We start from the raw sequence: 18,479 nt of genomic DNA on the forward strand, positions 1-18,479 counted from the left end.
TTCATAAGCAAGTTTTATAATACTATGGAAAACATGTCATTTGTGACAAGATAACCAATCATCCAACTACAACATTAAGAATCTACTTTAAAAAGCATTAGCCTTGAACACTAACAACAGCATAAACGAGATACTCTAATATCTTTAAAAAAATAAAGTAATATATTAAGAAAACCCTACCTTTTGAAATAGATGCAACAATTTTTTCACCAACATGCGTGAAAAAACAAAATTATGCTCTATACCCTAGCAGACCTATGAAGATGCAGCCATCTGCTCACCGATCTATGCTCGAATAAAATGTTTATCAAAATGATCAACGGCTGCCCATTTCAAATTGACATGGATGAGTAAAATAAAATGCAATAATATATGAAACATTTATCTTACTCGAAAGTTACAAAATCAAGATCTGTAAAGTAATGACAACCAAATCTATGAAGTAGTGAAAATAAGCATTTCTCTCATAGATGTATGCACCAGAAGCCACGCTACGCCACACCAAGAAGCCAACTCACGATGGAAATGAAAATCAAAATGATTAGTCACTGCACATTATGTTTTTCAACCATGAAAAAGTAATCATTTCAAATTGACACCTACCAATCTACCCCTCCTTTTCAAGGACACCTACCAATCAACCCTCTTTAGTTTTTAGTAAGCAACGAGAAGGAACACAGTTAAGAAACCGCAATTTAATTTTTATTGCTACAATTACTAAATGACTTATCCACACATGGCTAAGATAAACATGGTTAGGAGGGTGGTCAAATTTTTTGTCTCTAGCGCTTTTCTTGCCATCATGCATCTTTTCACATCACATACTCGAACACTCCTGGAACTTGTCACATCACATACTCTGACACTTTGACACTCCACACGAGTACTCATGTTGTCCAGCTACTTATGGTATAGTATGGAAACACTTATGCACTTAGGCATGAACAATTTGTCTATAGCTTAGCTTGCCCCTTAAAAAACTAGAACGGAGACAGCTAAGGCAACGGCTAAAGGGTAAACTATTTTGTTTGCCCCTTCCGCTATGCCTAGCTATGTACCGCCCCCTGTCGTTAGTGCATCTGACATCTAGCCAGGCAACTCTTTCTTGGGAGCTCCCCTTGCCATTTTATACGCGCAGAAGTAGTTGAGTTTTGCGTCTCTAACATATGGCCAACCCAACTTACCAAGCACATGGCCAAGCTTTTTCATTCTAGTTTTACGACTCACTTGGAATAAGATAATTTGAATATGATTTCAAAAACGTTTAATTTCACCGGATTCAAGCAACGTGTCAAATGCAATTTTATTTTACCACATGGTATCCTATACTCTTTTTCGCAAGAAAAAATAAATAAGCTCACCTAATTTTGATTTTAAATTTCTTAATTTTAAGAAGCAGAGTCTCTCCTAGTCCCTTTTGTTTAGCGTCCTCACATTAGCATATATTCATTTATTCGTTATTCATTCTCCAGTTGACTCACAAAAATTATTTCTCCATAGTTTGGTGCCACTTATTATATATTTTAATAGAATAGCAACAATTGTCTTATTGAAATGGCTATCGCTAGATGATGATTAGTTTGAAGATTAGTTTGTTCGCATGCAAAAAAAAAATTAAACAATAGATTTGAATTGAAATCTTATTTTAGCTTGTATATTGTAGAGAACATTGTAATGTAATTGTGAATATTTAAATTAATCTTATAAATGTTTGATTAATTTTTAAATTTTGAACTAGTTTTAAATTTACTTAATATATATATTTTCAAACTTTTATATTAGATTTGAGATCATTTAACCATACTCAATTTTATAATTATAAAGCATTAAAGATTAATCATATTTACATTAGAGACATTTTGAATATTTAGATTGGATTACATTAAAATACATATTTTTACATACAATTTTAGAATATTTGTATAATTAATTCTTACAACCAAATTTCTATAGCTTTCTCTAAATGAACTTTGTAAAGTAGAAAAAGAAGACAATTTACTAAATAAAGTGTGATTAATCTTAGTCTTATAAACTTATTCTTAGTTATAAACTTATTCTTCGTATTAATCTTATTCTTAGTTATAAACTTAAATAATATTATATTTAAGAATTAGATTAAAGTTTATTTTTTATATTATATTAAATATAAATTTTATAATATATTTAAAATAAATCTAAGAATTAGATTAAGGTTCAAGTTTTATATTATATTATATTTAAATGTAAAACATATTATATTTACTTTGGTATTGCAACATAACATAAACCTATAAGTAATAAAGTTTTGTTAACTTAATAAATCAAAGGTTGTGTTTCAAAGTTATTATACTTGAATGTTTTTTTGATTTCAAGTTATCCCTTCCCCATTTAGACTTTTGTTGAAAAAAGAATAATACTTGCTAAATAGGCTATGATTCCAACTATACAAATTTATGAAATAACATGACCTAATATTTTAATTACTAGCATTTGAAACTTCTCCAATGTAGTCTTCAACCCCTATAAGTGACTTCAACCCCTATAAGTGACTGTATAGTTGATTTGAAGTTATCATGTCTCTATTTAGACTTTCGTTACAAAGAAAATATTAATAGCTAAGTATACTATGATTCAAACCACACAACTTTATGAAATAAAAAGAGAAAAATTTTGAATTACTCAGATTGAACCTTAAATATTCTACTAACCTAAAATCATCCATCTAGTAAAAAAACTAAATATAATTACTTTTGAGGCATTCTTTTGATTGTTATCCCACTAACCTATAAGATAAATACCTTGACTTGAGAACTTACAACTATGTATTTATAGATAGTCCTAGTTAACTAGAAAAGCATTTACAAGACATTTAAATTTTTAAATGAAGATAACAAGTAAATACATTTGAAAACTTAGAAATTAAATCACTTCAACATTGTTGCATAACATCACTTGTTTCTTGACTCCATGTAATATTAGGTTGGTAACGAAAAATGCAAGTTCATTAACCTCTAATAGAGAATTTACAAGTAAAATAGTCATTCAAACTACAAATGAAAATTATAGTAAAACATAAAAGAAGATGGCAAAATTATATTTTCTTTTCTCAAATAAATTAAGGTCAAGAACATCCATAATTGTAATAAAAATCATTGTTATATGTTATATATAAAGTACCTATATAAATGATGAATCTATTCTGAATTATCAAGCTACTCCATCCAAAATATCATTGTCAAAATGAGAGGTAACTAAACTTACACATTGAATAAGTCTCTTTCCTCCCCACTCAACATTGTAGTATTAAATGTATTCTAAACTATCAAAACATTGGAAAATTTAGTAAAGTATATTGATTATTTGTAATAGTGTTGATGATAACTCCCCATGCTAATTTCATTAAAACCTGCATATAAACATATACTTTGGTTGTTAAAACAATCTATAAAGTTAAGTTTTGAAATCGTAAAAAAAAATATTTAATAATGATTTTACCTTCACTAGTTTGCATTGCTTACATTGTTCTTGGTAGCTGGTTAAGATCAATACAAAAATGGTAGCCCATGTTGTCTACTATTCTTTTCACCATCTTAACTTGCAATGACATATATAATTAATTAGTCAACACAAATTAGTCATTCATTTAGAAGTATAATATGTAGTTAATGTATTAGTAATACTGAAATTCTTAATTACCTAAAATCCTTTGTTCAAACACTTGAGTGGGGATAACACCAATATTTGATTATGGTTGAGTTTCAAAAATTGTACATGCTAATTATTTGATTTAAGTATAGAAAGGAGGTTAGAAGCAACAAAGAATGACAATATTATAATTAATGAATTAACATATTTAATCATTAAATATTACCATCTATAGTTTGCATTTCATCTATTATTGATTGGTTCAAATCAATAGAGAAGGGCAGTCGACGCTGTCGTGTATTCTCTACATCCTCCAAAGCTACAATCAAATAATTTTACACATAAATAAGACGAAGAATTATTATTATGAAAATTACTAAAACAAATTAAAATAAATGTACTAACCATGTTCCATGATAGTAGTTGTTTCTTCTTGTATGGCTATGCTTGAACGATGTAAGACCACCTTTTTCTTTTTCTTTCTATGAGATATGGAAGGGAATTGAAACTCTTCCTGCTCTATAGCTCTTTCATTTGATTCTTGATGAATGTCACTATGTCTTTGGAGAACAATATGTCTTTTATGTAGTTTGGTTGGACTAAACCATGGTGGTATTCGTCTCATGAGCATGTTCTCAGTACCAGAGATTGTTCTAAACTTTGAAAGGGAAGACATAGATGCATGGAAATCTTTTTTAAATCTCTCAAAACATTTATTAAATATGAGTTTTACATCTTCTCCAAGTGGTAGATTTTGGAATAATAAATTCATATAATCCAAAGCACTTTGATACACATCATTGGAAGGACTTGACGAATTCCAACCATCTATACAAAAATAACAATTAAGTTAAATAAATGGAAAAAATAAATATTTTAATTGAAAATTCATGGCATTGAGAGTTACCAATTCTTTGGTCTTGAACACTTCCAACTCCAATCACTTCTTGATCTTCTAATGGATTATATGCATCTGCACTTTGAATAATAATTTATTAAGCTTAAGAATCATAAAAAATCAATAATTATTTTTACTATGAAAGATAAATAAACATTACCACTGATATTATTCTCATGATAGAAACTCTCTCCACTATTATTATCATGATCAACCAATGGAGTAACACCTTCTGTAGTTCAATTTATTTTTTGTTAGTTCAAAGAAAACATAAACATTGAAAATAAATCTATATAATAGTCAAATGCTAGAAGAAACTTACCAACAACTTGATCATTTTCATTTGCTTGGTTTCCCTTTATAAGATCTAAAATCTTCAACACATGCTTACATGTGTTACCTCTTTGTGCCCATTGACAATCACACACATGCAAATCTAGTCCAATTTTTCTAACAATGTACCACTTCATAGGACCGGATTAACTTCTTATTTTGTATGTATTGGGGAAATCATAAGGATAGCAATCTGAACCTGGTATTGTTTTTTATCTCTCTAGTGCAGTTCTATAATATCTTTTTTTTTAAAGCTAGTGACAAATCCAGATAACTACAAATATCTTTTATTTTTACAAAAAGGAACTATCTTATGAAGAAGTGTGTGGATAAGCCAATCCATTCTCCTTGTACACTTTTTGGCATAATCACTTAAATAATGACTCTTGATATGGAAATAATAAGACTCTATAAATGCATTAGTTTCTTGATTGGCATGCAGGAAATTTCGAAAATGTTTTGCCCACATTGTTATAGAAGAAAACATAAAAACATATTATTAACTAAAAATAATAAATTTAATCATGTAAATACAAATATACAAAAAAAAGAAATGAAAGTATCGACAAACTTACCAAGTTTTTAAAAAATAATCAATGAATGTTTTCTCTTCTTTGAACTCCTCCATGAATTGTTTGATTAAGTGAATGGTGGTATTTTCATTATCACCCATTGCATGCATTATGTCGCCCAATCTATCAAACATGTTTGTTCCAACATCCCTATTGCTTGCGAACCTATATTAGAAAAGATAATATGAAGTTGCATACTCAAATAAGTGATGCTTGACATATTCTAATTAAATATTGACTCACCTATACATATTTTTTAGCCATGCCCTACGCACATGCCAAATACATAAAAGCACTCGACAATTAAAAGATGATCTGTATACATTGCAAAAATTGATCAATAACATTCTAAGAAAATGAATGCAAAATTGTAGTTTATATCATAAATCATGACTAAAATTGAGTTAATTTTGGTTTAAATGTAGAAATTAAGGCCAATAAAAACTTGATAGCTTCAATTTCTGCACTAGCATCCTTTGTCATAAATGTGTTGACATGTCAATCATCTCTCAATTGTTTCCCCTGTCTATAGATCACTGTTAACCATTCATTTATATCCTCAACTCTACTTTTCAAAGATATTGCCCATGCAATAGGCACACCAGCGTCTTGTTTATCAAAAACAAGCAATGTATATAACTCGTACTGCACATGAGTTCAACTTTAAAAAATTAATTTATTGCAATAAAACAAATGCATGAGTAAAAAATAAAATCAATACATATAGTTAACATTTCTATACTTGCACCATATTTGTTTGTTGAAAATGTCGAATCCATTGCTATAATAGAGTTATGTGAATGTTTGATCATCATTTCTCTCATCCAAGGTGTTTGGATGCCTACAATAAATGAAACATCTCCCATAGTGTTTGGTGTTTTGTAAAAGAAGAAGTTATCTTTCTCTTCTATATGTCATAAACTAACACTTTTTGCATCATCCTCATTTTTTTGTGATCGAAATGAACGTGCTCTTTTCCATGCATTTAATACATCTTTCCTTAGTAAACAAGCATCTCTCTTATTCATCAAATCTATTAGACCATAGTCTAAGTAATGTTGCTCACAAATTGTGTCAATTTCAACAGCCATCATTAATAAGGACTCAATGTATGATTTACATTCATTTGATAGTCTTGGTGCAAAAGTAGTCCTTGGATCTTTAGAAATGTCATTCTTTCCATAAAAAAAATTCACCATTAACATCTTGATGGGTAAATTCATTATATGTGATAATAGCAACTTGTGGTCTACCATACATAACTCTAACATGAAAATGGGTTTGGCAACCCCTTTTTTGTATAAACTTTTGTATCATTTTCACCTTTTTAATGTCTTTAGGTTTTTTTCTATTATCCTTGGGCCCAAAAGCACAATGATATCTATTTAAAGACATGTAAAAAACAATATATTAATCAACATAATAAATAAATAAATATGTGACATGCTTAATTATATGGAAAATTTTGAGCGTACCTTGAATACATTATGGCACTATGGTCAGTAGGGTTTTCCAATTTGGGCTCTCTATGAGCATTACGTAAAAATGTTGTCTCTATGTCATCCTCCAATATACCTTCTCCTTTGATGAAGTGAGCAAGTCTCCCAAGAGGGATAGTAGCACATTAGTCAAGCTCCTGGATATTTCTCCATTTCAATTACATATTTTGCATGGCTCTCTGGCTGCCACCAGAGAGCCTTCATTCTTTTTCCCTCTTTCTTGTCACTATATCAGTTTCTCTTTGTGCCTTTCTCTATATATACCTTTTCGATTACATATTTCTCTCTTTTAAAGAGATCCTAGGTAGTTATTGAAACCACCTTATATTTGCCCGATGCAAATCTATCTTTCTTGATTTTAAATACATTTCAAGCGTTTTTAAATACATTTCAGTACAATTTCACCATTTCTTCACATGGTGTCATGAATCCAAAAAGGACTCAAACATTTCAACATTACAAAACTCGTCATAATGCGCTAGGGTCGAGGTGCTCCCGCATCACAAAGTCTAGTTTCTCTGCCAACCTGTGGAGATGTTATGCGATTAAGTCAAAGAGATCAGTGCGCTCTTGAAAGAAAACAAAAGAAGGCAACAACGAATTTATCAAGGATAGGAGGCAGCGGTAATAAGATGGACAAGGATGAACAACTTTTCAATTTCATAAGTCAAATGCAAAACCAAATGACCAAACAACAGGAGCAGAATAACCAGCTGATGCAAACAATATTGCACACTATGAAAGACATGGGTGGCAAATCTGCATCCAACAATGGGATGGAAGGCAATGGTTCTGAATCACAGAACAAAGGCACATGCCCTACACAGCCTTCATTCATACTCAAACAGGTCCTTAGCAATGGATGCGAAGAACTAAGGCTTGCGAAAGGAGATCTCGACACTAGCATGGAGACTTATATGAAGATTGGTCTAGAAATAAGACAACTCCCATTTATCCAATTTCACAACTTAAAGAATGGATCAACGGGAAGTCAAACAAACCATTTTTTCAATAGGGATCTGTAGAATAGGATGTCCAAGTTGACACTGCCAACATTTGATGGTACAGAAAAAGGTAAAGGTTGACACTACCAGCATTAAACTTGGAAGACTCCACCAAGAAAGGGAAGATGGGAGTCAAGAACATACCAACAATACTGCCAACCAAGCCTATCTTTAAAACCAGCCCAACCAATCAACCACCCAAAGTTCCTCCTCAAGGGCCTCATGAGATGTCAAGAAATGAACTTTGAAAGAAGGGTCTGTGTTTCTATTGCAAGGGTAAGTGGAGAGATTCTTCCGTAGAGAGGAGTTAGCTTGGGCAGCTGAGTGCTTGGTCATGGATCCATGTTCAACAAAGGAGGAAGAAGTTTCCCTACCGACATTCAACAAATTTTGGACAAAAAGAATAAGGTTTTTCAAAAAATTCCAGTTGGGCTACCACTTGATAGAGGCTTTCAGCATGTGATAGAGCTCGAGGAAGGGGCCAAACTCGTTATCACCACCCCATACTGACACCCACGAATATATAAGGAAGAGATTGAGAAAGTCATCAAGGAGCTGTTGGAAATGGGACTCATAAGGCCAAGTTCAAGCCCCTTTGCATCATCAGTTGTGCTGGTCAAAAAGAAGGATGGGACATTCTGAATGTTCATTGATTATAGAGCCCTCAACAAGAAGACGGTAAAAAATCGCTACCCAATCCCTAGGATCGATGAGTTGATAGACAAATTGTATGGAGCAGTCTATTTCTCCAAGATTGATCTACGCTCTGGGTACCATCAAATCAAAGTTAGAGATGAAAATGTGCAGAAGACTGCATTCTGATGTCACTATGAGCATTATGAATTCTTAGTAATGCCATTTGGGTTGACCAATGCTCCCGCCACATTTCAATCTTGCATGAATCAAGGGTTCAATCTACAGTTGAGGAAGTTTGTGTTGGTCTTCTTTGATGATATTCTAATCTATAGCAAGACTTGGAAGGAGCATTTGAGACATATAGAAGTAGTATTGGATATTCTCGAGAAGAATTCGTTCTATGCCAAGATGTCAAAATGCACATTCGAGATGGCAGAAATCCTATACTTGGGCCACAAGATTAGCTCACAAGGGGTTAGCGTAGATGAAGAAAAGATCAAAGCAATTCAGGAATGGGTCACACCCAAAAATCTAACACAGCTGAGGGGGTTCGTGGGCTTATGCAACTACTACAGAAGGTTTGTAAAGGGTTTCTCATAATTAGCAACACCATTAACCTATCTAATGAAGAAAGGAGCATTTGCTTGGAGTGACATGGCTCAACAAGCATTCGACAAACTCAAGAAGGTAATGAGTTCATGCCCCATTTTAGCTATTCCAGACTTTTCATCTCCTTTCCTGTTAGAATGTGATGCTTCAGGGGAGGGCATTGGAGCGGTGCTGATGCAAAATAAGCACCCCATTGCTTATGAAAGTAGGAAGCTCACCAATCTGGAAAGGGTTCTTTCTATCTATGATAAGGAGATGTTGGCTATCATGCACACCCTTGCGAAATTCAGATAGTACTTGGTATGTGGGAAATTTGTAGTGAACACAAACCATAACAGCCTGAAATATTTCCTCAATCAACGTGATTTGAACGATTGACAAAAGAAATGGGTTAGCAAACTCCAACCTTACGATTTCAATATTGAATATGTGAAAGGCAAAAATAATATTGTGGCAGATGCTCTTTCTAGAAAACCCCGCCTTTGTGCTATGACTAATATATCTGTTGATTAGAGAGTAGGGATTACAGCTGAGTATGCTAAAGATTCATTTGCTAGTGATGTTTGGGAAGGTAAGATTGTTGATGACAAATACAAGGTAGTCGGTGAACTCATCTTCTACAAAGAGCGGATTTACCTGGTACCACAGTCCAAATTTAAAAGCCAGATAATTAGAGCATATCATGACACTCCTCTTGCAGGCCATCCTGGATTTTTCAAGACTTACAAGAAGGTGAGGGAGTGTTTTGCATGAAAGGAACTCAAGAAAGATATTTTGCAGCATGTGAGGGAATGCACAACATGTTAGCAAAATAAAACAGAGCACGTCTTCCCAACTGGGTTATTGCAACCCTAACCATTCCAGATCAAAAATGGGAAAGTGTTTCCATGGACTTTATCACAGGCCTTCCAAAGGTGCAAGGTAAGGACTGCATTTATGTTGTGGTAGATCGACTTACCAAATATGCACATTTTTATGGCATTCCATCAGCCTTCAAGGCTCACCAGGTTGCAAACTTATTCATGAAAGAGGTTTTCCGTCTTCACGGGCTGCCAAATAATATTGTGAGTGACAAGGATAGTCGGTTCATCAGCAAGTTTTGGCAGGAACTCTTTCAGTTGGCCCACACAAAACTAACTCCCAGCACCAGCTACCACCTCCAAACGAATGGGCAAACAGAGATCGTAAATAGATGGCTTGAGGGATACTTGAGGAACTACGTGACAGGGCAACAAATGGCTTGGGTGAAATGGTTGCACCTAGGGGAATTTTGCTACAACACCACAAATCATATGTCAATTGGAATGAGCCTGTTCAAAGCACTCTATGGTTATGAAGCCATCTCCTTCATGAATTTAATTCTTGCCGACAGCCATGTCCCAAGGGCTAGAGATTTGATCCAAGAAAATGTGGATATAATGAACTCCTTAAAGGAGAACTTGCAGCATGCCCAGAATCAACAAAAACTTTGCTCAGATCAGCGCAAGACTGAAAGGAGTTTTGAGGTTGATGATATGGTCTACGTGAGGCTACAGCCATATCGTCAATCCTCGCTTAAAGGGAATGGAGCAGAAAAATTAAAGCATAAGTTCTACAGACCATTCTGAGTCACCGGCAAAATCAGAGAGGTCGCTTATGAGCTCGAGTTATCCCCAGAAAGCAAAATTCATAACATTTTCCATGTGTCATGCCTAAAAAAAGCGATTGGACAACAGATTACTCCATCCAAGGCGCTGCCACCACTTGACGATGAAGGGAAACTCATTCTTGAACCTGAGACGGTGCTTGATGTGAGGGAGAAGCGACTGAGGAACAAGATCATTCTAGAGTATTTGGTGAAATGGAAGAACCTCCCAGTTGAAGATGCTACTTGGGAAGAGGTTGAAACTTTCAAACATCCGAGTTTAAGATTGCTTGAGGACAAGCAACCATCTAAGGGAAGGGACTGTAATATTCCCGATTGAGCTGGGTCGACCCAGCAAGTGGTTTTTTATTAGATTTAATTTTGTTGGGCCGACCCAACAAGTGTTTTTTTATTAGATTTAAAATTTTCTGGGTGGCCAACTTTGCTGAGGCCTTGGGTTGGTACATATGGTTGTTGATGTGTCCATATTGGAACACAATTTTGTTTTGAAATAGGAAAAAATAATCTGTTGGGCTGAGGGCATAGCTACTCAGCCTCAGTGCTCAGGGTGCACAGCCTCTCCTAGGATGAATTTATAAATTTCAGTTGATTGTTTCTGCCCTAGCACATTTCAAGGAAACCATTACTTACATTTGTATACGTTATATTTTATTGCAACCTTCTCCTTTGATAAAGTTAGTCAATCTCCCAAGAGGCATAGTAACACATAAATCAAGACATTTTAATTTTTGATAGGTGTCCATTCAAGATCATTCATTGAAAACTAATTTTCTTTCCTAGATAACTAGTTGAATGAACTTGATTTTCATTTCCATCCTCTAGTCATTCTTTACAATATTTAATTGGTCACTAATTCTCTATCTTGTTAAAATGTGCATGAAAAACACACTAATACTATTATATCTTTAATAATATATTATAATTTTATCAAGAGGTAATAGATTTACAAGACGATTTTATCAAAAAGTAAAACCTATTTTGGAGATGATGAGCAATAACAAATTCATAGATAATGAATGTCTACGAAGATGTTATATGAGTATAGATAATATGATGGTCATGTATACCTAGAAATATTCAAAAAGAAACATCAAATAAGTTTACTACTTGATTTCTGGTATGTAATATGAGGGAAAAAATTGCTTCACCATATATGACTACTACAATGATTATATTATTAAATTGAATGCATGGATTTTGTTATGTGTAATTTCACATTATATATCTTATATGACATGAAAACTAACATAATTATACTTCATTGTAATAAAAAAAACATATAATACAAAAGTTTCAAAGATGGATTAACTAATATAATAATATTTAATCAATTTCACATAATAGTACTCTTATAGGCATCCATTGAAGTTAACTTGTTATTAAAAGTGATTTTTTTAACCAATCAACTGTGAGGTTTTTTTTTACATTTGAATTTTTTTTAATTTACTTAAATAGTGATGCAATTATTTTAACTAAACATTTTGAAAAAAATTGTTTGCCTTTCTTTCATTAGCTAAAAGGTTTTAGAAATATAAACTTTTTTCCATTTAGTTGTGATTTTTCAATTGTATTATAAATTCAAAGCTTAGAAATATAAACGTGTAGATGATAATTTTACATTTCATTTAAGATATTTTTCATGATATACGTTATAATACCATATTTCATTATATTTATATTTTACATTCTATTAATAATGATGTATTATATTTAATTACATTTACATTAGATATTCAATTTTTTTATGAGCTTTGCAAATTATGCTTTATAGGATATTTCACAATTTGTTTATAGGATATTATATAAAATTACACTTATGGCTGATTATGAGCTTTGCAAATTATGCTTTATAGGATATTTCACGTTTTTTTCAAAATTGTGTAGAAGTTGATTCTACCAATAGTAAGAAGCAATTAACGAGCAAATTGTATGCCATTTACTTGGACAACAGGTGGTATCACTCGTTCCTAGGTTGCTATATAAGATTTAAATACTTATATAAATAGATTCATCTGCAATCTTACAAAAATCTACATCTTGACAATGTATTATGTAGCACAATTCAAGAGGTTGAGACTAATTTCTCAATGTATTAGAAGATGAATTTAGAAAGGTTTTCTTGGAATATGAGCTTTGGAAGCTTTAGTTTCTTTATTTTATAAGGCAGGTTGAGACTAATTTCTCAATGTATTAGAAGATGAATTTAGAAAGGGCTGCCTAGAGTTCCATAGAAATGGTTACAATATTGGTTACAGGTCAAATATTCAAAACATATAAAACAAAATTATCAAAGTATATTTACGTTAGATTATTGTGCATCCTAAGGTTTCAAACATAAAGTATTTTGGTTTTTAACTAATAGGAAAGAGTTACTAACATCTGCACGTCTAAACAGTACAAAATTTTAGAGTATTTTTATATGACTTGAGAACTAAATATCTTTTATGTGAATCTGGCAGAGTGAGTAATTATATGAGAAGTGTGTTAAGTAATCATTTCAAAATACTAGTCATTTTCAAAGTGAGAAAGGAACCCAAAAAATTATCTCAGGTTTAACATTCAAATAGCCCGATCAAGGTTTGGAATATTAAATACTAATAATTTGTTTCAGCACATCTCTCCTATTTTTTATAATTTTATATAATATCCTCTAAGTGAGATTTTATATAATATAATATTCTATAAGTGAGTTTTTTTTTTTTTGAAAGGGAAGAAACAAATTGAATTCTAATGTAGCTAACCAAGTTTTTCTGGGTACCTTTAAACACAGAGAAAAACTTCAAGTGACTGGGTCGATTACTGTACCAATTTCTGCACCCAAAAACTCACATATAAATTTAAATAACATCTAAATTATTTTCAAACTATTCATCATACATTTAAAATTTAAAACTAAATTTAAAGAAACACACATTAAAATGCCAAAAAATCTGCAGAAAAGATGTTAAATCTTAGAATTACTTGTCTTTCTACGAGGGCTGATCTATGAACAAAGAGGAATGAACTTGATCACAACAAAGATAGTGAAGGGCTAGTGCTGCTAGCTAAGGCTCTCCCACCACTGAGTCAATAGCAGCATAATCGACATTGAGATCGGGGAAACGACTGGATCATCTGCTCAACCTGCAACAACCAATTGACCCCATATCCAACCGCCCCTCTGCATGTATTATTATCCCTCTCGACCTCGACTTTTAAATATGTCTATAATAGAGAGGTCGTCTTGTTTTGAAAGCATAACCGTGAGCGTCAGTAGTTGTGTCAAGACACATTCCCTCCAAAAAACAAATGGCATTCCCTCCAATTTTAATAGCCTTAAATGTCTTAGCATTCTTTGCAAGCGGAAGTTAATTGAATCAACAACTATTTGTATACGCCAACCACCCCAATTTTAATATTAATATATGTTAATGTGAGGATGCCAAACTCAAGCCTTTTCTTTGATGAAATTAAACGTTTTTGAAATCATATTCAAATTATCTTATTCCAAGTGAGTCATAAAACTAGAAGGAAAAAGCTCAACTACGTGCTTGCTAAGTTGGGTCGGTCGTATGTCAAAGACGCCAAACTCAACTACTTCTCCGCGTGAAAAATGGCAAGGGGAGCTCTCAAGAAAAAGCTACCCAGCTAGATGTCAGATGCACTGACGGAAGGGGCAGTACATGGCTAGGCATAGTGACAAAGACAAACAAAATAGTTTACCCTTTAGCCGTTATCGACGACTAAGCCCCTTAAAAAACTAGAATAGAGACACTTTTATTCTTATTACTAAACACAAATGAGACTCTAGCAGCCACATGGGGACATGGGGTAATAGCATTTGATTGTCTAGAAAATTTGTTATACTTATCGATACTTGTTCCACTTTGACAGCACTAGATTCTCCTTACCCTTTTATTCGGACAGAGTAGGGGAGAGGACCCAATAGTGGTGAGGGCTAACTTCGTCAACATGTAGCCGCTACATGGGATGTCGTAAGACCTTCGCTTTTTTTTTTAAATGTAAAATGGACATTGAACTACCTACAACTAAAGTTTGAAAGTGTGACTCATCACGCAACTCGTTAAAATAGTGCACCTAGTGAAATGTGTCTAAAAAATGACTTTTTGAGCATTCAACCAAAGGTTAATCTAAAAATCTCTACTAATTGAATTTAAAATTATCATTTGTTGTTAATAAAGTATTGTATAACTATATGAAATGTAACCTATATGCAACTTAAATGGACCAAATAATTATTATTAATCATAAATATTTGTTATATATAACTTTTATATATAACACAAAAGGACAAATACTTCAACATAAAAAGATTATTTATTGTTATAAAAATAACACATTATTATATAAAATACAACCTATATCCAACACATAGGGACCATTAGTTGGACACTATTTTTTTTTTTTTTGACAATCTCACACATTTCATGAGAAAATACAAGGCATTTATTGGTGTTCACCTTTTATATTTGTGATGATACATATTATTAGTCCCTGCCTATTTATAGGCAGGGTACTAATGTTTTTTTTTACCCACCTTTCCTATTAATTTTTTACAACAATTACTCTATTTTTAAAATTATTCTTAAAGTTCAACAAACTTTCTATTTTAAAATTAATTTATGTAGATTTATTACCTTTTTCTAATTGGTCCATTACATTTTTGGTGGGGTTTATTTTATTTTTCCATTTCAAAAAATACAATATTTTCTAACATGCATTAATGAATTCATTAATTGCACTCTATCTTTTACAACTTTATTATTAATTACAACTTTATCTTTTATATATTTGTCACAAGTTCATTAGAGTCATAAAATAATTAAAACTTTATCTTTTAGATATTTGTCACAAGTTGATTAGTTTATTAATAAAAAATCATGTTTTTATCTTTCACAACAAAAATAATGTCTTATTAATGTTAATATCACAATTTTTAGTTTTGAATATAGTATTTAAAAATGTTAATATATTTTATATTATTTTAAAAAATTGGTTTTATATAAATCAATAATTACTAAATTTGATTTTTTATAAAAATATATTATTGCTATTAAGAATTGTATTGCTTTATATATAAAAACTTTACTATATATCAATTTAAAAAATTAAAAACAATTAATCTCGAAATTTAACTTATGTAATAAAATTTTAAAAATCTTAAATTTCTTAGTTAAAACTCTATTATTCAAATCTCGCAATTTTACAATACATTACATTATGTTGTATATTTTTAAACAATGGGTAGTCGCCACATTATTCTGTAAAATTAAAATTTAAAATATTAACTAAAAATCTAAAGTAAATTTGCTAAAATTTATAACTTCTCTTTTCAAAACCATAATTTTAACAAATATTACGTCCAATTTGTTTCACTAGAGGCAGGGACTCCAGCTCTCAAAGAGCTCTTGTTGATATGGTTTATTTTATACATATACATTGCTACCCCAATAGTGGTACACATAAGAATAGTATGTGTACACTAAGATAAAAATGTTTATTTAAGTGAGCATATTATGTTTTGGGTTACATACATTTATTAAATAGCTATGATATTTTGTTTGAGACAAAAAGTTATTTATTTCACTCATTAATGAATTCATTTATTTATTTTTTCTATAACATTTATAAGTTTCCATGTGTCCAAAAATTGGTGTACTTTTTATCAACATTTAGATTTTTTTATATTTACAAACAGATCAATTAATTACAATATATAGTAAAAATGTGTTAAAATGTGTTGGAAGATTGGAATCTAGGTTCACCATAGGGTGATCCACTATTGAACCCCACTCCACTATTGGGTCCTCTCCCCTATTATTGGCTTCTATTTTTCGAAACCCTTGCTTTACCTCCGTACTAGGCAGTTGGTTTGGTTTTCTGAATGACATATCATCCAGAATTCTTATTCCATTGCATAGTTTCGGATCAAACTCATTGATCCATTTTTCTTTCACTACAAAAAAAATGTTCTCCACATAATTTGTCCATTCTTGCGATCCAGCATTAAACATTATAGCTTTTTTACGAGAAAACGGATCAAACTCAAGATACTGTTTGCCCCAATAGCAGAGATCTTATTAAATATGGCATTTGCCAGCATTCAACGCCAGGTGAAAATAGGAAGCCATCAAATATAGATATATTGACTACAAATTTATTACACTTTTGAAAGCATTCTGTGGGTTTCCGTTATTAAGAATTAAATTTGTTAACTTTGACTTTGAGGAGGCGCAAATTTTCAAATGTTAAAAGACATTACTTAAATTGGGGGAAAATATATAAAGTTCTACTGTGCCGATTTTAAACAGAGGAATTTTTTTTAACTAAAAGACAGGCGGCTTAAAAAAACAATCTGAGAAAAAAAATGCAAAATCTATTCCTAGGTTTAAAGATAATACAACAAGTATGATTTCCACCAAAACTAAATGACAGACTTTCTTTAATCAAGATTTTACACAGATTTGCTTACCTGCTTGCAGATTCTTTCCAGTTCTGTCCATTCTAACAGAAAATCTGAGGATAATTTTCCATCGTACCTTGTGATACAGATTAGCGACCCCTACAAATTTAAACGCATCATAAATATTATACTACTATAAATCAAATATAGACAACCCGTCAGATTATTTGCTTACCTGATAGTGTTACCATTAGTTCAGCTACGATAAGAAAATGTCGGCAAAATATCATCCCGGGTAAAGAAAAACGTGAACAGAAACCCTGACTATCGACAACAATATAAACCCTTTTTTCGTACCAAGTATTTAACTTCTTACAAACCCTAACCCTAAGTCGTCACGACCCTAATACTAAACTGATAAGATAATGGCGATTATTAGTGGCTCGAATATTAATGGTATGTATTCGATATCTTTTACTATTTTAGACAAGTAATATATAGAATTAAAATTTTGAGCTTGTTCAAAATTATCGGCACTCGTTTTATTTGTGATATCGAAAAAGGTTTGGAAACTTTCAACGCGCGGTTAAGTGCAAACCCGAACGGTCCCGGTAAAGTTGAGCGGTTGACTGTTGTGGACGGTGTCTTGTTGCGTTGAAATCGAGTGTCTTATTCGGTGTCTCGAGGCTTTCTATGATGCATTTTAAATTAATTTTTTTTTTACCTCAAAAATTTTTGTAATAATGTAATGATGCAAATCCAAGTGCAAGCCCACAAGGTCGCTGTGGAGGTGGCCCACCTTCAAGAGCTTATTAATCATTGAGGTAATGTCCCTTGTACAGTTGTCAGAGTACCTCCAAATGTCTCGGTTGATACCACGATGCCCAAAGGTCGCCGCCAAGGACACAGTTCTTTGGGTCGATGTTCGCATACGCTGCATTCACAAGGTTCTTGCCACCGCTCTCCCAGCAGTGGCAATGGCGGTTGGCATCGTCGCTCGGTTTCCCTACCTTGTGGTGGCACAAGTTGGTCCCTGGACCCAATGGCTCCTCCTCCTGGTCCTGGACGTATGGTTTCTAGAAAGTGGCCCTTTCATCGGGAATCGGTCATCTCACCTTCGCAGCCTGATACCAAGGATACTGACCAGGCCCCTAATGATGTTGCTGACGGCTGGACTGTTCCCAGCTCGCCTGCCATGATGACTAGGGATTTCATGATTGGGATGAACCACCCCCCTTAACTGAGACTGCTTTAGT

At 32.5% G+C, this 18,479-nt stretch overlaps 1 protein-coding gene across 6 annotated transcripts; it reads right to left on the bottom strand.

Annotated features, from left to right (window-relative positions):
* Positions 1–3,062: 3,062 nt before the first annotated feature.
* LOC149563624 (uncharacterized) lies at positions 3,063–17,677 on the bottom strand. 6 transcript variants are annotated; one of them, XM_089826798.1, is made up of 10 exons: positions 17,459–17,677; positions 17,293–17,382; positions 5,671–5,742; positions 4,845–5,592; positions 4,683–4,754; positions 4,532–4,597; positions 4,030–4,452; positions 3,851–3,943; positions 3,498–3,568; positions 3,063–3,385 (listed from the first exon to the last, which is right to left on the bottom strand). In XM_089826798.1, the coding sequence occupies exons 4-9, from the start codon at positions 4,990–4,992 to the stop codon at positions 3,522–3,524; spliced, it is 849 nt and encodes a 282-aa protein (XP_089682924.1). In that variant the 5' UTR covers positions 4,993–5,592; positions 5,671–5,742; positions 17,293–17,382; positions 17,459–17,677; the 3' UTR covers positions 3,063–3,385; positions 3,498–3,521. The 6 variants fall into 6 exon arrangements, with proteins under 6 accessions (XP_089682924.1, XP_089682922.1, XP_089682925.1 ...); XM_089826796.1 differs by having other exon boundaries at positions 3,475–3,568; XM_089826799.1 differs by lacking the exon at positions 5,671–5,742.
* Between the last annotated feature and the right edge of the window lie 802 nt (positions 17,678–18,479).

The sequence above is a fragment of the Cupressus sempervirens genome, chromosome 4 (genome assembly GCF_028749045.1).
Source record: "Cupressus sempervirens isolate cs-2001-9-10 chromosome 4, ASM2874904v1, whole genome shotgun sequence".
Classification (NCBI taxonomy): domain Eukaryota; kingdom Viridiplantae; phylum Streptophyta; class Pinopsida; order Cupressales; family Cupressaceae; genus Cupressus; species Cupressus sempervirens.